Source organism: Myotis lucifugus, unplaced genomic scaffold, assembly GCF_000147115.1.
Source record: "Myotis lucifugus unplaced genomic scaffold, Myoluc2.0 scaffold_18, whole genome shotgun sequence".
Taxonomy (NCBI): Eukaryota; Metazoa; Chordata; class Mammalia; order Chiroptera; family Vespertilionidae; genus Myotis; species Myotis lucifugus.
Window position 1 is genome coordinate 6,893,788 of NW_005871066.1, and position 22,309 is coordinate 6,916,096.

The window sequence follows — 22,309 nt, forward strand, 5'->3', positions numbered from 1 at the left end:
GGGAAGGAGGGAGGGAGGGAGGGAGGGAGGAAGAAAGAAAGAAAGAAAGAAAGAAAGAAAGAAAGAAAGAAAGAAAGAAAGAAAGAAAGAAAGAAAGAAAGAAAGAAAGAAAGAAAATCCCCAATCCTAGCAAGATAAATAAAAATAAATCCACACCAGGGTCTTTCAAAACTGTGAATCCCAAAGACAAAGAGAAAAAAATCTTAATATCAACCACAATTTAAAAAGGCATTTTATCTATGAAGGAATGACAAATTGATAATATATTTATTATCAGAAAAAAATAGGATCCAGAAGATAATTTCTTCATTTGCTAAAAATAATAATGATTAACCTAGAATTCTAAACCCACCTAAACAATAAAAAAATAAGGGCAAGTCCTGGCCGGGTAGCTCAGTTGGTTAGAGCATTGGACCAATATACCAAGGTTGCAGATTCAATCCCCCTGTGAGGGCACATATAAGAATACATAAATAAATAGAACAACAAATCAATGTTTCTCTTTCTCTCTCTGTCTCCCTTCTTTTCTCTTTGAAACCAATCAATAATTTTTTTAAAAGAAAGGCAAGAGAAGCATTTTCAAACAAATGTAACTTAATTTATCACTCACGGACCTTCATTGAAAAAATCAGAAAGCTCTGCAAGTAAGGAAGGATATACAAGACATAATGATGAGTAAAGAATTTCACAAATGTAATGAAAGCTAAGTAATTTTATAAACAAAATAATATTAATAGTAATTAATGCTGGGCAATAATAATATAGAAGATTGGAAGGAGTGATCAATAAGTGGACATTGCGGTTTGGCTTAGTAGATAGAGCGTCGGCCTGCGGACTGAAGAGTCCCAGGTTCGATTCAAGTCAAGGGCACATGCCCGGGTTGCGGGCTTGATCCCCAGTAAGGGGCATGCAGGAGGTGGCTAATCAATGATTCTCTCTCATCATTGAAGTTTCTCTTGCTCCCTCTCCCTTTCTCTCTGAAATCAATAAAAATATATTAAAAAGAAAGTGGTGATTATTATTTGGGAGGAAAGATGAAAATATTGATTTGACTCTTTAAAGCAAAAACATGTTCAAAATATACTGGTAACTACTAAAAGAACAAAATAGATATTTAACAGTGAATTAATAACAAAAAAATCCCTGTTAATTTAATTATAAGCAAATCTTGGTTAAAAGCATTTTAAAATTAATAGGATGTTACTTTTCATACATGACATATGGACCGGAAATTTTGTCCATTAAATCCAAAGTCCATTAAATTGAGGTCTGCAAAATTGAGGGTTTACTCTATATCCAAAATAATACTATATATTTCATGTATGTATATAGTAAATTTATAAACACATGCACTGGAGAGATATTTGGTACCTTCTAGGAGGAAGGGAATGCCATGGAATGACTGTGGAGAGGAGGAGAGTAAAGGAGCATTTTAGCATTATTTATAATATTTCATTTTTAAGATAAAAGATCATAAGCAAATGTGGCAGAATGTTAACATTTTAAAATTTGAGATCATTTTATTATATATTTTCCTCCATATTTGAAACTATAAGGTATAATAATTTTTCAAAAGGAAAGAGAATTTTAGATTCTGACCAATGGGAATTGGTCATAAAAATGTCATCCTTTTTCTTTCTATATGGATAAAAATCCCAAGCAGTTTCTAAACCATAACAGAGGACCCACAAAAATGTGTTCTCTCTGATTTCTATGACCAAAGAGCATGCTTTGTGATATTCTATTTGAAGGTCCAAAATTCAAATATGTGCTAATCATTTTTATTTAAATAAACACAGCTTTTAACCATTGCCACATGTATATGAGATGGAGATCCTCCATGCCAGATAGTACTATCCAATAGAAATATAATGTAAGCCACATATATAATTTAAAATTTTCTAGTATGCATATTAATAAAAGCAACAGGTGAAATTAATTTTAATACTATATTGTGTTTGACCTAATATATCCAAAATGCCATTTCAACATGTTATCAAGATAAAGATATTAAGCAGATTTTTTTGCATATGTGTGAATTTTACATTTACAGCATATCTCAGTTCAGACTGGCCATATTTCTTTCTTTCTTTCTTTTTTTTTTTTGGTTAATCCTCACTTGAGGATATTTTTCCCATTAATTTTTAGAGAAAGAGGAAGGAAGTGTGTGGGGGGGGAGAGATCTCAAGAGAGAGGAGAAATAGCGATATGAGAGAGACACATTAATTGGTTGTCTCCCACACGTAGCCCAGGTATATGCCCTTGATCGGGAATTGAACCTGTGACCCTTTGCTGTGCAGGCCGATGCTCTGACCACTGAGCAACACCAGCCAGGGCAGGACTAGCCACATTTCTGGTGCCCAATAGCCAAATGTGGCTCCTGGCTACCACACTGGCCTTTGCAGCTCTCCAAAATAAAAGTAGCTCTCATTCTCTCATTCACTGTGCACTTACTCAGTGTCAGCCTCTACACTAGCATGTTCCACCTCACATTGTCCTCAAAACAACTCTGTAAAATATCTGAGGAAAAGTAAAATAAAAAAAAAAGAGATGCCAATAAACTTTTTGCAGAATTTAAATACTTGTAATAATATTAAAGCAATATATGTGAGCAAAACAGATCTCAGAAATCAAGAGTGCCTTGCCCAGGTTACACAGCTAGCAAGCTCTAGGGCTGGAATTAAACGAGGTCAGTGGGACTCATGACCCACGCTATTAACCACCATGCCCAAAGGTCACCTATGGACAGAGACTGTCTCCTTAATTAATCCTCTCCTGACCTCTTAGCTTCTATATGAACTGGAGACCTCACATCTTGTCTTGTCAGACATTTGGATTTTTAGTTGGGAAAACATCTAATCTGGGCCCCTCTCTTGTCCAGGGGCTGGACAATGGGATCTGATTCAGAATCCCTTCAAAACAAGGTAAAATGCAGGAAAGCAGCAACTTGCAAAAGAAAGGGAAAGACTGATATGATTAAGCTCAGCGCACTGTAGCCATCTTTGATCCTTTTGTCTATGTCTATTGCTCGACTGTTTGACAAACTTCTATTTCTAGCCTCTCCATAAAAGCCTCCCTAATTGGGGAAGTAGTACGCCTTTTATGGCTTTATAATAAACTGGAGGTGAGTACCAGGATGGAATCAAAGGAAATAAAGCTCCAGTGGCTGCTGCTGCCGGGCTTGCCTTGTGAACATGGCTTAGACAATATTTCATCTGTGCTGACACCTTTCATTCTCAATTATGTGGCTGCTGTCAAAACAAATCAATCAAATTATAGCGCTGTGTCTTCATGTTACAATTCCATTGTAAGTTAGGGACATTAGCTTTGAAATATATGGAAGTATAAATTTTATCTCTATTATTTATTTAATGCAACTTTCTCCCATGTGAGTTATTTTCCAAACACAGCAAACTCAAATTATCTTATGTCAAATATTGAATATATATGTGTTCTGCTAAGAATTTCTAAAATAATGGCACCCAGGGGAACCGAGATGCCTAAGAGTGTATTAATGCACCTGCACCTGTGTGCTAATCTTAATCCAGTGACAAATGGCAAACATACAAAGTTCTTTTTCTCTGTTTAGTTATTTTTGTTTATTTAAACTTGGTGAGCACAGTTGATGAACATAATTTGGGAGATGAAGATGACACTACACCAAAGAAAAAGGTTAATGTGGAAACAAAAGGTTTTCAGAGGTTACTTTTGCTTACAATAAGACATAATTTTCCAAGATAAACCATTTCCAAAAATTAAAACTATATTATCTAAACTGCAATTTTCTCAAGCACAGAATCCTCTTCTTCAGCACCAAGCATCACAATGTCCTGTGTAGCTGCAGTTGGCACCAACCAAAGTGTTTTAGAAAGAAGGAAGACAAAAAAAACCTCAAACATTTTCATTTTGAAATTTTAAGGCTGCAACTGCATTTTTAAATAATAGATTTAAACAATTGGGTTATTTTTCAGCAAAAGAGCAAACACTGTTGAAGCTTTTATGTACAGCTCTTAAAATAGCTTCTTTATACATGGAAACTTGGCATGTCTTTAGAAGATAAAAACCAAACTGACAGTTCTTATTCTTTGGCTTCTTCTAATTGCACTCTGGCTATGTAAGGGTCAGCAACAATCAAAAGTTCCATCGCGAATGTGCAGATTATGTCCAATGAAAGAGAAGTAAACCCAGCCCAACAGAAGCCTCCACCCAACCTGGTGCAGAATAGACATACATGTTGGGAGCTCTTTCTCCGTCTCCACTGGGCCTGCATCTTCCTCTGCCAGTGGTTTGAACTGTTGTGTTCCTTCCCTACCCTGTTCTCCCCCGAAGTCTCTCCCTACCCTGGCTATGGTCATATATGTTGATGGTTTCAGGATCTCCAGCACCAAATCCCATCCTGAATTCTAGATCCATGTATTTCCATTGAAATTTTCTACAGGAAACTTGAACTGATCCTATCAAACTGAATTAGCAATCTCCCTCTCTTTCCTCTTACCATTCTAAGTTTAATCCATCACCAACTCCTACCAAACCCACCTTGTTTATGCCTCCTAACTGAGTCCTCTGCCTTTCATCGGTGACACCAGCATCCTTTCTTTCCTGGATTTCTGCAGAATCCCCCTTCCTAACTAGGAAGGAGTGCCTACCACAGCACCTGGCAAACAGCAGATGCTTAGTAAGTATTTGTGCACAGTTCACGGGGAGAAAGGAGGCTTAGCTTTTCCCTGGAGAGGGCTGAGGAATGGAAGCTGTGATCTCTCACTGGGAATCTGCCCTGCAGTAAGTGCATACACAAGAGAAGGCAGGACTGTGGGAAGCAGTATGGAGTTACCTCAAAAGATTACAAATGGAACTGCCTTATGACCCATTACTCCTCTACTGGGAATTGATCTGAAGAAACCTGTAACACTAATTGGAAAAAGTATATGCACCCTCATGTTCATTGCCGCATTATTTATAATAGCCAAGAGCTGGAAACAGCCCAAGTGTCCATCAGTAGATGAGTGGATTTAAAAAAAAAACCTGGAACACTATGTGGCTGTAAAAAGGAAGAAAATCTTATCCTTTGTGACACAGATGGACCTGGAGAACAAATGCTAAGTGAAATAAGCCAGTTAGAGAAAGACAAGCACCATATGATTCACTCATATGTGGAATTTAATGATCAAACTGAACTACCAAGCAAAATAGAGACAGACTCATAGATAGAGAGCAGTCAGATTGATCTGGAGGAGTGGAGGAATTGAGCAAAAAAAAAAAGAGAGACCTCTTGACATGGACACAGTGTGGTGATTGCAGGAGTGGGCGGGATGGGAGGCAGTGGGAGAGGACATTGAGGGGATAAAAGGTGATGGGAAAAATTAAATTTAAAAATAAACATGTATAGAACACTTTAAAAAAGAGAGAGAAGGCAGGCCTTTCTTGGGGAGCATTATTTCTCCATTCTCTAAACATGGGGCAGAGGGGAAGTGGGGACCATCTCTAATTTCCCTATTTTCAGAACCTCCCCACTTCCTGCCCCTACAGAAGTACCCTGTAATTGGCTCCAGAGAAAATCTGAAAAAATAATCCCAATTCCCTCTCATCCCTGACAATGGAGCGAGACTGAGACACATGTCCAGCCTCCCCTTTTGGGCATCAGGGCCTCTCCAGGGCTGCCATCTTGAAAGGAACTCGTCTTGGAATCCAATCCTGGTAGCACCTCCGAGGACAGACACGTTGCTGAATGTCATCAAGAGCCCTGATGGATTTACAGTCTCATTATGTGAAAACTGGGGATCACATGACTCCCCTGCCTTTTGCTTTGAAAATACCTGCTTTGGCTTTGTGTTGACATTTATGTGGCAGCTGGAAACCATTATCCTCTGACAATGCTTTATTCCATTGACAGTATCTTTTCCTACACAGTATAGTAGTCATCCCCCTCATTCATGTGCTTCTGGTTTAATCTATGCCCCAGTGCCTCGGCAACGCCTGCTTCAAGGATAATGTACTGGGGAACAGGCTCTCCTGGTACTTTAAATAAAAAGTCTAAAGCTTCAGAGATACAGAGGTTTAAAAAACTGCCAAAGTAAGACACATGGCAACAGCTTTTCATAACTTCTTTATGGTGGATTCGGCATTACTGGATGGCATGTCATGTGGGGCTCTTCTGAATAACAGCACAAATATAAATTTATGTACTAAGTATTTTTAATATTGGACTCTGTGCGCCAGCCACGAACCAGAGGTTGAGAAATCATTGCATAGGTAAAAGCCAGAGTCCGTTCTCCTCATTTCTGTGGCAGGCACTGCCTTGTCCTTTATCCTTTCTGTGACTGATATTAGACCTCTGCCCACATGGTCACGATGCCCCTGGGAATGCGACGTTCTGAGTGTGGGCACCATGAGACTAGCACAAAAGTCAATCAAAGGAACAGCATCGCACATGGCCGCCTACTTGTTTTCCTCTTCAAGAACGACACCAGAATGATCCGTCCACATTCCCACCCCCCATCCACGTCCCGCCAACAATTTCTCCTGTGGTCAATAAAGTCAAGGCATTTAAAGGCAATTGTATTAATATTAAATGTTGCTCATACATAATGAATGTATAGAGATGCTTTGTGGTTGTATTGTTTTTAATTTGAGAATTAATCCACTTGGAGTTGAGAGATGCTTTCTTACAAAGGTGGTTAGAAGGTCAAGACGACAGGCCCATAGACAACGTTGTCAATGCTAGTAATGACGTTTTGGATATGATCTTTCACCTGACTGAATACAGAGTATTTTGATTTTGAAATAATACTTATTGTAGAATCTTTAAGAAGGAAAGCAATCACCTATTACATCTCACTGTCTAGAGTCCACAAGTAGCCCTTTGTTGTATATACTATTTCTCTTTTCCTATTTCTGCGGCGTGTGGGGGAGGGGCTTCTGTTAAACAATTGGGATCAAACTGTGTGCATCTGAAATCTTTATTTTAGTGTTAGCATATGCTTCTGAGAAACAGAGCCATTGACATTTTCTTTAATGGGACAACTTGGGTTTCTCATTTCCATGAGGATTTTCCTAGCTTTCATTTTATTAGTAGTTTTGTACTCACCCGTTATTTTTAATGTTTGAGGGAACAGAAATACTGGGGATGGGGTACAAGGAAGATGATAGGTTTGATGCTTTCTGGGGAAAGAATGCTTCAGGCAGAGGGCACAGCCTGAGCAGAGGTTCCTGGGTAGGAGTATATTCAAAGAGCACCGGGGAAGCCAGAAGCCCTCACACCAAGGCTGACTGAATTGCAAGAGGAAGGTGTGGAAGCGAGAAAGCAACATAAATTAGACTGAAGATATATGTCTTGGAAAAACCTTTGGCACATGGAACTGACTGAAAGCAAAGGGATCGGAAGCATTCTTGGATTCGGAGAGAACTAGATTCCCAAAGAAGCTACAAATCTTTAACTGTTGAAAACTTCAAGCAACTGTTGGCCCACAAGTTTCCATACGCCTCCAAAGAAAGGTATATTCCTCAACTTTTTCTTCAGATGTGGCCAAGGAAGATAATGAGCAGGGAAGGATCTCCCAGCAGTGCAGCCAAGGGTCTTCCCCAGAGACACTCAGTCGAGGATCCTGTCCCTGTCCCCAGGGGAGAGGGCCTTCAGGATGTCTGCCTACTGGGACATAGGAATGGCCATGGATAAACAAACTGTGGCATATTCTTACGGTAGAACACTACTTGGAAAGGAAAGAAACTGCAGATCTACACAACAACATGAGTGAATCTCAAAGACATTATGCCCAGCAAGAAAAGCCAGACATGAAAGAATACATACTGCACGGATCCATTCATACGAAGTTCTAGAAGAGACAAAACTAATGCATAGTAACAGGAAGCAGGTCAGAGCTGCCTTATTAGAGGGAGGTATTGACTGCAAAGAGACAAAAGGGGACCTTTTGGAGAAAATGAAATGTGTAAGGTATTGACTGTGGTGGATGGAGGTTGCAAGGGTGTATATAATTATTAAAACTCATAGAGCTGAGCACTTAAGATTCATGAAGTTTACTGTATGTAAATAATACCTCAATTAAAACAACAACAAAGCAAACAAGAGGAAATCTTAGGTAACTTGCACATGAAATTCCTAATCTCAAAATTAGTCCCACATACTCTGCTTGGCACAGCCTTTAATTTGGAGACTCACAGAAATCCAGGGCAAGTTTCACGCCAGTGCTAAGGGCAGGAGAAACCATCCTTGGCCTTGAGTTTCAACTTGCTTTGAATCTAATTGCTTTTCCATGTTCTAAGGTAAGCAGCACTCTCTAATGTACTTTTTAGTCATTAATTTAAATGTTATGCTGGAGTTCATTGGAAAGTTCATAGTTTGATATAAGTTTCCTAGGTAGCACATTTATATTCTCCATTTATGTTGCCCCTAGTGATTAGTGGGTTATCCCACATGGCCTGTGTGATGAGAACAAGCCACTACTCTGAATCATCTATCCTAAATGTAGACCCACCTTTGCTGTCCCGCTAAACCCCTTTGCTACTTGGGGTCACTTGTATTGAGGCTGTATTTATCTATATTTTCTCCTCTAATAAAAAAAAAGCAAAAAATCCAACACATTTGCAAGTTGAAACTCTAATCCCCAAATCTCATTCCACGATCACCGAGGCAGGGATACAGGGCTATCCCTAAAATTCTGCAAGATTTCCAACTCCCTACTCCCATCTGTTTCCTTACAGGAAGATCCCATCATTGATGAGACAGGAGTGCATCTCGTTCTTGAATGGGAGGATCAGAGGAGAAGGGAAAACAGTCACAGGCCATGCAGACGGCTTTTCTTTTTCAGCAATGAAAAGCTGTTGCTGGATAAAATCTTGGAGCGATAGTTTCGGTAGTGCTTCCATTATGCAAGAGAACACCCCTTAGTTTTGGGGACATGAATGTACTAACAGAAGGAAGAATATTCCCAAATAAATAATTCCTTTCAATCATTACCCCCATTTAGAGGCCTGGGGTGGTTAGGAACAACAAGAAAATTAATGAGGGCACTTTACAGTCACATGGCTCACCATCACCCTGAGATGCTCAGAATCCAGAGATAGTTGGAGTTGCCAAATGAATTTTGAAAAAGCTCCCAGACCAGCTTGACCATCAACTCCAATGCACTTCCGAAGATGAGGCCATAGGGAACTTATGTGAGCAGCACCAAGGGATACAAAGAACTAGTGCTCTTACTGCACTTCATTAGGACCTTGGGATCATTTTCTGAAACCAAAGATGCCAAAAAGAACCAAATTCCAAACTATAAGCTAATACTAAATTTGGTATTGAGAGAGAGAGAAAAGGAACATCTTGATGAAAGTTCATATTGGACCAGTTGCTAATTCTGAACCCTTAACATAACAAAGTAATAAAGCCTTAAGAATACCAACCTGTAGTACAGATATAACAAGCCTGTTTTTTTGGACTCTGACTTTGGTGTCCATTTTAACTAAGCAGGATTAATCCATGTCCTACAAGCTCCACAAGCTTATGTTTATTTATAATATCCAATATTCCCATAAGCGCCAATGTTCCAAATGGAAGGTTGCATTTAGATAATGGCTATTTCTTCATTAAGATTTCATCATCCACCTACATTAAAAAGCTTCTCCCTACACTTTGCTGCTTTTGCTTTCACCTTGTTTATTCCTGCCTTATTTGCTTAATCTTGAGATCCTAGCTTCCCAGCCACTCTCAAATTTGAAACAAGCAAAGTTTGTGCATTAATGTGTCCTACGCATGCATGATTTATGAATGGCAGCTTTCTTGGCACAATTGAATGGTATAAGAAAGACTTTGTTTTAAACGTTAAAGTAAAAGTCAAGAAGTGGCAACAGTGGATGGGATATGAGAACATAATAGTGTGTAAAGAAATTTGGGTCAAGAGTTAACCAGTTTTTACTCGGTCTATTTCTTAATCTGTGGACTGATGCTCTGACCAATTTAATAGGTTATAAGGAGCCCTAACATTTGACCAACTAAAAAAGTACTTTATATTGTTGTTCTGAAAACTTACCCAACCAAACTCTCACTCTGCAGAAAAAAATTTAGTCATTAACATTTATACCAATAGAGAAAACAAATATCTCTGACTAGTCCAAAATAAATGTTTTCTCTTTGTTAAGCATCCTAATCAAATTTTTCCTCTTTAGAACTCATTTTTAAGCCAGCTTATCAGTTAGTGTTACCAAGTCTTTTAAAGAAAAGTCAAAATCTTCATACTAACAAGAAAAATACCCTTTCTGAGTAAAGTTAGAATCCAACTTTTCTATATGCTCATGCAACAGAAAGACTCAATATTCAAGTCCACTTTTCTTATTATAAACTATGATCTCAAATAATATAATTTTGTTTAATAATTATAACTAAAATATACTTAGTAAGCAAAATAATAATTAAACTAATTATTCCAAACGATACCTTGTTGAGATGTTCCAACCACCTCCTACACAAAGCAGTCATGTCTAACCTTTTTCTGAAGATGACCAAATTAAAGAACTCATGAGATCATAATTCAAGTCTTCAAATAACAACATAATAATTTTATATGTAAATTTTTTATGTCATGCAATGATAGCTCATAAATGCTTCCAGTGGACCTGCAATTAATTGTAGGAAATGAGAACTGATAAAGCCCAGGGCTTGAGCAAGCTAAGGACTCACAAGACAACGTGATACTTTGCTCCCTACAAAAGCCTCCTATACCCTGTATGGTAGAAGCAGCTCCGAACCACAGTCAAGATTCAGAGTACTTGCCCACTGCAAAGAACACTGGCCCTTGGGTGGAGCCCTATGTGACACGTAGACACAATGGGTTACCTTGTAGATTTTGCAATGGCAGGGTCATAATGCCTCCAGCTGCAGCTGCTGCTACCAGCCCTTGGATGTTGGTGAGATTCGCCGTAGGCAGTGTGAGGACGAGTCCTTGTTGCCCTCCTAGCTGTCCGGCCATGTTGAAGGGGATGAGGATAGGCTGGTTCAGGGCGGGCGTGCCTCCTGGCATCACACCAGCGACAGCAGAGGCTAACTGCTGTGCCGTCAGAAGTGGCTGCAAGGAAACACAATCCTAACTCACTTTCCAGTGGAACCAAGGCATGGGCTTTAGACCAATTTTTTTATCCTACTTATGTGAGGTCAAAAAGTTCCTGAAAAAGTAGTGAAGAAACATTATCTTGTCCAGAAAAAAAAAAGATGGACTGATAGGAAAAAAATAGAAAATCACATTTATTGATATTTTTGGAAAATTCCATTTGGTTCTATCATCCTCTAAGGAGTTCAAACACCTTTAAAAGTAATACCTTACACTTATATATTATTCTTCCAATGAAGTTTCATTTGGTCCTACCCTTATATAATTGAAACTCTGTTAATTTATTCTGTGTTGTTCCAGAAAGAATTCATTGGGGTCAGTGGATTTTTGTTGTTGTTGTTCAAAAATAGCAACAAAATACTATTCTCATCTATTAAATTAGCAAAAGTAATGTAAAAGAGTTACTCTGTGCTGGTAAGTCTGTAGTAACACCATTATGTAGATTTAGGACATGTACCCTGTCATAAGCCTTTTGGAAAGCAGTTTGAAGATCCAAATCAAGAGCTACAAAAATATTCATCCCCTTTTGACTCAGAATATACTCCTAGGATATAGGCTGAAGATATAATTCAAACAGAAAAAAGAAACACATGAAAGTATGCATTACATTTTAAAATACATAAACGCTGAAAATTTTTACAGTACTAAGCTTGATAAGATATCACCTAGTCTTTTAAATGAATCATTATGACACCTTTTTAAAAATAGAGAAAGTTTATAAGAATACATGAAATAATCTGGAAAATTACTAAGCAAATGATAACGAAATTGCTAAAATGAAAAATTTGACAAGATCTAAAAAGAAATATAGAAAAACAAAAATGTTTAATGTGGATAAATTTTAAAATGTTTTAAATATTTCCTTTGTTATCACTCTAGCATTCATTGCCCACTTAAAACAACATTACAAATACATGTTCTGTCCACTATTTAGCCAATAGCCATGTGCGACATGGAAAGGCAGCCTCATAGGGATGTCCTTTGGGCACTAGACACACTTGAGCTGGGTGAGGGCTCTCCCCCAGAATGATGTAGGAAGGATTCCTGCCCTGGCTGGGCCAGGCGACCCGCGGGGTCATTGATCTTAGAGTCTGTGGTTCAGGGCTTTCATTGAACCCCTTTGGGAACTTGGGGAGACATAATCTCAGGTCCTTTTTTCCCCTCTAGACAAACCAATGCAAAACTCCTATTGAGGGGTTTCGACTTTTTTTAATGCAGCTTTATTCTATAAAGTAAAGGGTAATTCAATATGGGCATAGTACAAAGCCCAGTATCTAATAGCCAGGCACTATTCTAGGCTGATGTATGTGTATGAACTCTGTTGCCCTACCACTGAGATACACAGAGGTTAGTAACTTGCCCCAAATCCCACATCTAGTGGGGTGGGGAGCCCAAGGCCAGAAGGCTGCTCTAGAGCCCACACTGCACCCCTTTCTCATCACTCCTTCTCAGTTCACGGAGGAGATTTAGAAAAGTAGGGCTACTTTTTTGCAGAATGAGGCGGGGAGGAGGGTTGAGCCCATTCTCTGACATTACCTATAGTTTTCCCTCAAGGCTGTGTCTGAGGAGCCCTCTGAGGAAGCCCTGGGACTCCATGCAGCCTAGTTTTAGAACCGCAGCTCTAGACTCTGTGGGCCAAGTTCCTAATATATTTGCTAGACTCATTACATTCACAGAGATTAACTGTGCCTTAAAAAAAAAGAAAAGGTAAAGCACAAAAATAAACATATTTTTTTAGAAATAAATACTAAGTTATAAGCTGGTTGTCAAATTGCTGATGTTATATCACTGACCATCATAATTCAAGATAAGAGGGGAGGCAGACTGGTGGCTTTCGACTGTATATAGGATACAGGTTTGGGCATTTTGGCCTGTACTGTTTTTTAAATTGAATTTGCTGGCTTAAAGCAGGGTGTGCAGTCTTTAGTTTGTCATGGTGTCCACCACTTCTCTCTGTCTGGGTCTGCCATGCTTCTTACATAAAACCTGGAAGCCTTAGAGCAGTGGTTCTCAACCTTCTGGCCCTTTAAATACAGTTCCTCATGTTGTGACCCAACCATAAAATTATTTTTGTTGCTACTTCATAACTGTAATGTTGCTACTGTTATGAATCGTTATGTAAATATCTGATATGCAGGATGGTCTTAGGCGACCCCTGTGAAAGGGTCGTTTGACCGCCAAAGGGGTCACGACCCACAGGTTGAGAACCGCTGCCTTAGAGTTTGTTGCCCTTGGTAGGTACACACACACACACACACACACACACACACACACACACACACTGTCCTAAGCTAAGCATGAAATCAGAGAGGGCATGGCCAGAAAAAGCTGGTTTCTACGATTCCCACTGAACTTTCTCTGGCTTTCATAAGAGAGTAGACATCTCCCTGGCTTTCTGTCCTCCCGCCCTTGTGCTCCAACATGGACAGTGGGATTTGAGGCTATAGGGGAACTTGGTGGCACTGGAACAAGAAAGTCAAGACAACCTAAGTTCTTAACTTGGGTTTTCAAGCCTTGAACTGATGAGCCCTCAAAGTACTGAAAGTGATCAATTTCTAGGAACAAAAAGTAGTAGAAAAAGAGAGAGAGAAAGGCTCAAAGATCAGCTTCTTTTTCCATAAATTGGGGTGAACTCTGAAAGCTTCATGCTAAATAACAGAGGTAAAAAGAAAAAAAAATCCCAGCCTTTTATAATTGTGTTCTACATCTCCATATAACCACAGGCTGCAAAAAAATCCACAAATATTAGACTTTAAAAAATAATGAATGTATTTCTTTATTAATGCAGGGGCTGTATGTGATGTACAGTATTGTCAAACCCAATAAGCTGAACTTGCATTAAAATTGCATTAACTTTTTTATATTAAGTTACGTCTTATATTGCAAAAATGGCTGTAGTAAGGTTGAAATAACTTAATTTTCTTCACACTCCAGTCATTAAAGTTTTACTTTCTAGAAAACTGCACAGTAACTAATAGCACAGTTGTAGTGGGTCTTGAAGAAGAAGAAGAAAACAGGATTCCAAATGATTAAAACAAACATTTCCTGTAAAAAAAGAGAGAAAAGTTCTGCCAACCCACTTTTTCTTGATGGCATTTAATAAATAATGTAGTCCTACAGCTTCCCATACAAATATTTATCACCATCTTTTCTCTGTTGGAGTTAATTGGATTGCACTCATTATTATTTATTTGGTTCTTTATATAGTTAAGTTATTCTATATACAGCCTAATGGAAAGCAGTGGAGAGATACTGACCTGTGGCCCAACCGGGAATGAGGGGTGGGTCTGACCAGCCTGGGGGTGGTCAGGAGTGCCTGGGTCTGATAGTGCTGGGTTTCCTCTGGCCCCTGGAATCCAAAAGAGAAGTGCTCCTTTAATACACAAGCCAGCCTGAGAACTGCACAGGACCCCATCTTCCTGAGACATCCCATAACATGAAGGCACAGATGACTTTCCAGAGTGGTTTACCAAAGCTCCAGCACTCAATCACCCGTCAACTGCATACATTTTGCTAGGACCATTCAGTATGGCCCAAGTCACCCAGGAGGTAGCAGGCTATGGCTGCAGGGAGAGTGACACCATCATCAGTGGTGCTAATGGGCTGGTGTTACACATCAGTTTGCACAGGGTACCCCAAGGCATCGATTGTGTGGGAAACTGCATCCTTTTTTAAGATTTAAATATATTTTCTATTGTTGATAGCATTACAAATGTCTCCCACTTTACTCTCCTTTACCCCCCTTCTCCCAGCTACTACTGACCCACCCCAGGTCTTCACCCCTCCATTGCCTGTGTCCATGGGCTATGCATATAAGTATATAAGTTCTTTGGTTTATCTCTTCTCATCCCCCCAAGCCCCACACCGAGGTATGTCAGTCTGTTCCATGCCTCCATGCCTTATGCATAGGTGGGCGACAGCTAATCTGATTCTCCAAAGCCAGAGAAAGTGTGGTCTCAGACATGACCAAGTACAATTACACCGTCCCTTCATATGACTCATACACTTCCGCCCTTCTCCATACACCTTCAGACAACGAATCTTACAAATGTGTTTTCCTAGAAACAAAGCCTTTTTAACATCACCTTACATGATGTCCTAAAAAAGAATATGGGTCTCTTTAAGCAAGCTTCCTGGGTGCTAACTGAAGCAGTAAGAACCCCACACGACCTCCAAGCATAGAACACATCTTACTTCCTTTGCTGAAATCCTGTTGGACACCAAAGCATGCAAAAGGAAATGCCACCAAGACAGCAGCACTTTCGAGCCTTCTTAAACATTATAGCGTCTCTGTGTGGGCTTACGTGCTTTTTTTCAGGATAAACCATATAGCAGGTAAGATAGTGGCAGTACAATAAATACATGAGTAAATAAACAAATAGAGCTAGCAGAAAACTTTGAAGGATTTTAGTTGGCAGCTTTAATTTTGTTGATGGTTGAAACCCAATTCCATGCCACCCTTAACAAGACTCTCTGTCCGGAAATTTGTCCTCTGAATAGCAAGTGGAAGAAAACTCTGTTTACTGGCATGTCATGGATGACCAAGAAAAAAAAGAGATGACTCTGTCACACTTATAAATTTTAAAGAAGGCATTATTGGCTCATTTAAAACAAATTCTTCTATATATTCTCCAAAGGGACAGACTTATAAATAATGGAAATGTGGGGAAAAAATACTTCAGCACATTAAGCTACAAATAAAATTGACTGCTACATATTATTCAATTGACTTCTATCTCCACCGCGATGTGTCAATCATAATGGCATTTTATAACAGGATTAAGCAATAAATGTGCAAAGCCATTATGCAGAAATCTGAAAATCTGATTAATTTGTAATATTTGTGTGTGTGCAGAAAGTCAGGAATGGACATTGCTTGGGGAATACTTACAAGCATTCTATTGAAATTTCTAAATTGATTTGGAGCAAACTAATAAAAACACAGACTTGCTGACATTTTATAAAGTGAATTCTGTCAAAATACGTTTGGCATTTTAATGATTGCTGTCATTTAATAACAAGGGTTGGATGACCCATCATAAGATGCCAACAATTTCCCCATAATGTGCAGGAGATCTTTCTTTTAAATTTTTCATATGTGATTTACCTATTGTGCCTGAATAGCAGGGCACTTTAAACTGGCAGCTGTGTTATGCATTGTAAACCTCACATTTTCTCTTCTTATACTATACCCAAAGTCTTATTTTGTCTTAAAATTCTCAGCAAAGATTTATGTACTTTTATAGAACTAACCAAGTCCAAAGTGATGCTTTTGGTCAAATATTCAGATTAGGTAAATTCCCAAATAGCTAAAACCCCGCTTTGGTTTAGTTTTATAAGATGTTTTAAAATTTTGGTTGCTTCCCCATACTCACTAGGTAGGGCTTTTTACTCAAGACTGTGAAAAGAGAGTTTTATTTTGCACAGAAGAGAAAAACCCTTTACACAATTAAAAAATATATATAATTTAAAAGATTTCTATGCCATGTCAGGCCCATCAGTTTCATATTTCTTTCACGAGTACCATGCCCATTTTTGACTCTGTTCCTAATGACATGCCCTTGTAGGGTTTAGGATTTGTCCCATACAGGTACTGTGTCAACAAGAGTGTGTGTCTGTTCCCGTAACTTTACACAGATTACATCTGCTTACATTTTATTCTCTGTGGCTGGAGGCCCTCACTAGCGTACAGCAGCTTGTTTCGAAGCTGGTTATTTTCAAAAACCATGTTCAGTGCAGTACAGGGCAATTCCACACACTTTTATGTGTAAAATGAAGTCTTTCACAGGCTCTACAAGAGATTATGTATGCTTTCCTGCCCGGATCAAAAGGTAATGTTTCTTCTTAATGCACATCTCCATTTTCCCCAAACAAATGTATATCACGCTTAACTTTGTAAGACCATAAACCAATCTGTCTGGCTGTAAGGCAACTCCCAATTCAGGGGTCTTCTCGGAGCCAGTGGGGGCATCCAGCAGTCAGAATGAATAAGCAACGTTGGCGAAGGGTTTCGGAGAGATTTGAAGCAATGCTTAGCCTACGCTAGCAGAGAACTTGAAGTTAGCTATTCCCATGGGCACAGACATAAAAACATGAACTTAAACAGTTGAGCAAGTTCCTCCTGATCAGGTTCCTAGGAAACGTGTTACCTCTCCAGAGACCAGGAATTCCAGAAACCTCTCGGTGGCCTGCTCAGAACTTAATAGTCTGTGTTTTTCAGGCAGCAACTGTGAACTCCAATAGGGCAGGACTGTGTTCGCCAGCTCACCACTTACACCCAGGTGCACTGAAGGCATTTCACTCACTTGGAGTATTCTCTCAGTCGAAATGGAGGCTTGGCTTTTAATTTGGGAGTGGGATAATTCCTTCAAGAGAGGTATTGGCATCCACTTGACTTTTTACTACAATTTAGCATAAATCTTGGAAATATCTTTAAAATCATTAGCTTGTTGGCAAATTTTACCTCAATTCCAATTTAGATATTAAAAGCAGTTTGTTGTACAATTTAAAAGCAAGAACTCTTTTTTTTGAGAGAGAGAGAGAGAGAGAGACACTAGAGAGAGAGAGAAAGGAAGGGAAGGAAGGGGAGAGAGAGAAACATCAGTGTGAGAGAGACACATTGATTGGTTGCCTCCTGCATGTGCACCGACAGGGGCTGGGGATCGAACCTGCAAACCAAGTAGGTGCCCTTAACAGGGAATTGAACACAAGATCCTTTGGTGCATGGGCCGGTGCTCTAACTAGGAGTTACACCTACCAGGGCAAAAAGCAAGGATTCTTCAACTTTAAGCTCTGCCTGGGTCTAAATTTAGCTCTGCTACTTCACTAGTTACTAGTATGTGAATTTGGGCTTGTTTCCCCTGTTCTTTGTGTACCAGTCTCCTCTTGTAAAAGCCAGGGAAAATAACAGTACCTCCCTCATAGGATTGCTGTTGTGAGGACTGAGTGAGAAAATATGTAAAATTTGGTACCGTGCATACTTGTCACATATGTGCTATTTCTCTTGACCATTATTAATTAATAAGATTAATATCATATTTAATATTATTTAATTTTCCCATAATATTCACCTGCCCTACGTCAACTTAATACATACTCCCATCCCTATATGTGCAAATCCACATTCCCTCACACACTACCCCAAATGCATACTCTGTACCATCTGACTGGTAAACTAGGATACAACTTATTTTTAATTGTTAAAATACCTGCTTGTCAGAGTATTGGTTTATTCAACACCATCCCTCCAGTGTTGATCTCACGTCTGAACCCTACAGGCTGCCTGCAGCTCACTCTGCTTTGGAGGGACTGGACTTACCGCAGAACCAAGAAGGGTGGTATCCAGGCACTGGACTCCTCCCTTCAGTGCCTTCCCGAGGAGAGAGCCTCACAAGTTCCCCCTCCCCACCCAACTCAAGGTCAGAGTTCCTGAGTGACTGTCCCTTGTTCCTCATGGCGAGTTACGTACTTATTTATTGGGTATAACAGGTTTTCATCAAGGCAAACTAGGCTCGGCATCCCTCAGCTACTCTAAAATTAAAATAGATGTGTATCCCAGTATAGAGTTCTAAATCCTATCCCCCATTTTGGAATTGACTTCCAAATAAGCCATTTTAAGAAACAACAAAACACTTTTAATGCGGAGCGGCTATACCTCTTTCTGGAGCCTTATCCCGTTGCCTTGGCAAAGAGGCTACGATGGCCATGGCATTGAGAAGGAAGCAGAATTGGCAATATAAATTGCTTACCATGAATAAACCAGTTCTACCTTCTCCTATGTCAGTGATGGCGAACCTTTTGAGCTCGGCGTGTCAGCATTTTGAAAAACCCTAACTTAACTCTGGTGCCGTGTCACATATAGAAATTTTTTGATATTTGCAACCATAGTAAAACAAAGACTTATATTTTTGATATTTATTTGATATATTTAAATGCCATTTAACAAAGAAAAATCAACCAAAAAAATGAGTTCACGTGTCACCTCTGACACGCGTGTCATAGGTTCGCCATCACTGTCCTATGTGGTGGCCATGCCTCCCAGTCAATGCACCATAGTCTCTTGTTAACGACCAATGTATTTTTAATGAACCAGGTTCTGCAAAGGTAGCCTTTGGGTTTCTGTGCTCTCTGCATTAGCACAAACATAATCACATGAAAGTTCCAGGGAGCCCTCAGCTTTTTCTGGTATTCATATCTTTCCTGCCCACTGTTTGTGGTTTTCACCAGTGAGCCAGGCAATGCAAAGGTTGCTTATTATAAGATGGACAGTTGGATGCATTATTATTTTATGTTGGGCACGTGACCCCAGCTAAGCAGGGCAGAAATCCCCTCTAAATTAAACTTCCCTTTCTTTCAATTTCTTCAAGGTTACTAAATGCCAAGAAGGGACTTGGCATTTAGTGAAAGTGTCTATAAAAGTCTTTTCAAAGCCATTGCCACCATTTGCCCCTTTTTATGGCCAGTCAGGAGTTCTTTATTATACTGGCCACACACACTATACAGGAATCCAGTGGAAATGGAGACTTTAAAGTAATAAACACCCTGGAGAATCAAACATTCATTAATTCACATAAGGATTTGCATGTTTTCATAAGTTCTGTTGTCAAGTACTTATAACTTCACCCATTGAGGCCTGGAGGACAGAGACTGTCGGAAGACAGTAATGTGTATAAGGGATCCCTTTCTTCTTCTAGCCGGTGACTAAGTGGTCCTGCTGATCTTCATTAAAAGGCTTCACAGATGCATGGAAAGTCAGTGAGATTTGGGATATCTAGATAAAGCATAACAAGAAACCCTACAAATCCCTATGTGAACTTGATTATCTGAAGATGTTTTTGTAATATTTACCAAAGTTATTCAATATCTACTTCAATTCTACAGGTAGACTTAGTCTCTATGTGGTATAGGAGACTTTAAATACATTTTGTTCTCTTAAACTTTACTAAATCTCCCTCAGTCTTCCTCCAACAATTTTTTAATCATTGTTTTCACATCCATCTAATAAAAGCAGGGCTGAAGTCTTATGATATCCGAGCCAATAAAGGTCTCAATTTCTGTAAATGCTTCCTCTCAGAAAAAAGAAAGAAAAAAAGGAGTCATCAAACATTCTCGGGCAATATTCCATGACACACTGTTGGCAGCATATAGGGTGCTTTGGGGTATGGGTTTTTCCTGAGTACTCCTATGTCTATAAGAGTTTAAGTTCTGTCAAGGCAATGACTTTCTAATTCAACTTTGTATCTCCTCCAGGCCAGCTCTGGGCCTTGGCATGTGCGTATACATACAGATGCATACATATGCACGCAGACATATGTATATATGCATATTGGTATTTATGTATGTTGTAGTGAGTTGGTATTCTTAAAGTGATGGAGATATGTATCAATGTAAGCTGAAATTATTTTAAAGTACCTAATTTTGTCTAATTTAAAAACGCCTTTTTTTAAATCTAAGAAGGCTTGCTCACTTTAACACACTTCTCCCAAGAAATGGACACTTCCTCTGACAAGTTCATTGCTAGGGGAAATGCTCAACCCTGCACTCAATCCAGGGATAAAGTCTCTGCTCTCAACTGATTGATGGGATTCTGGCATGGCCCCATGGATGCCAAGGTTATATATATCCTGTGCTTTTATGCCCATCTACAGAGTTTTTCTTCCTCATGCTCAATCCTACACCAGGGCCAACTACATAATTTGTGGGACTCAGTGCAAAATGAAAATGCAGGTGCCTGGTCTGCGGCTGGGAAGTCAATCTCCCTTCCCCAGGGCTGCTGCCCAAATCCATGGCAGATGGGTAAAGCCGAGGGATTGCAACCTTTCTTCCGGGACAGCTGGACCCGGGGTGGGTATGAAGACCCTTCTCAGTTGCACACTGAGCCAGGCCCCTGAGAAGGGAAGAAGGGAGAAGGTGACAGCCACACTTAGGCTTCCAGGGGTCCTGGGGACTCCAGAGGCAGGAAGCAAGTCGCCAAGAACTTACCTTGTCCTGCAGAGTGAGGAAGTAGCAGCTGGACCACTAGTGCTCCAAGACCCATCCACCCACATGCTCTTGCTGTGCCATCAGACTTTACTTACAAAACACACATTCAAAGATAAATTACTAAGAATTGCAATGCAGTGACCTCAGGGCACTAATCCTGCTGGGTTGGCAGCCTTATGTGCCTGCAGTGGTCACTGACCCTTAAAGCAAGCCCTGCCCACAGTTCACTGCCACCGTCCATGGGTCAGATAGCTACAAGGTAACACGAGCCCGAACTCTAGGCCAGTGATGGCGAACCTATGACACGTGTGTCAGAGGTGACACGCGAACTCATTTTTTTGGTTGATTTTTCTTTGTTAAATGGCATTTAAATATATAAAATAAATATCAAAAATAGAAGTCTTTGTTTTACTATGGTTGCAAATATCAAAAAATTTCTATATGGGACACGGCACCAGAGTTAAGTTAGGGTTTTTCAAAATGCTGACACGCCGAGCTCAAAAGGGGCAGGAGCAGCGAGCAAAGGCCGACGTGGCGAGCGAAGAGCAAAGAGGGAAGCCTGTACCTGTCCTCACACACCTAGATGCCTTCCAGAGGAGCAAGGAGCGAGGAGCTAAGCCCCTTGCCTGCCGCGCCGGCCCCTCCCGGCGAAGAGCGAAGGCCTGGGTTCCGGGCGCCGGAGGAAAACTGGTTCCAGCAGCCAGGGGAAGGGGCCCCTGAGGAGCCCCAGACTGCGAGAGGGCACAGGCCAGGCTGAGGGACCCACCCGAGTGCACAAATTTTTGTGCACCGGGCCTCTAGTATAAAATAAATACCAAAAATATGTCTTTGTTTTACTATGGTTGCAAATATCAACAAATTTCTATATGTGACACAGCACCAGAGTTAAGTTAGGGTTTTTCAAAATGCTGACACGCCGAGCTCAAAAGGTTTGCCATCACTGCTCTAGGCTCAGACCAAAGTTAGATGTCAATCACAGTGATGCCTCATCCCTGTCCTCACAGACCTAGATGCCTTCCAGAGGTCTGAACTCTGCACAACCCTTCAGCAGCCAGGAGGCCGCTGATCTGACATTCAGAATATGATTGAACCATGAGCTACAATAGAAAAAAACCACATTATTTCCATTGGAAATGATGGCCTCTGTGTGCAGTCACTTCTAATAATACCCCTGGTACAACATCTCAGAGACACCCCCCCCCCAACACAGAAAACATGTG

At 40.0% G+C, this 22,309-nt stretch overlaps 1 protein-coding gene across 1 annotated transcript in view; it reads right to left on the reverse strand.

Annotated features, from left to right (window-relative positions):
- The window catches only part of POU6F2 (POU class 6 homeobox 2), a 322,732-nt gene that overhangs the window by 216,836 nt on the left and 83,587 nt on the right, over window positions 1-22,309 (reverse strand). The window contains exons 2-3 of the mRNA XM_023751010.1: window positions 14,366-14,457; window positions 10,838-11,066 (exon numbers count right to left, since the gene is read on the reverse strand). Coding sequence (XP_023606778.1) covers window positions 10,838-11,066; window positions 14,366-14,457 — 321 coding nt within the window. The remainder of the gene's footprint in view (window positions 1-10,837; window positions 11,067-14,365; window positions 14,458-22,309) is intronic.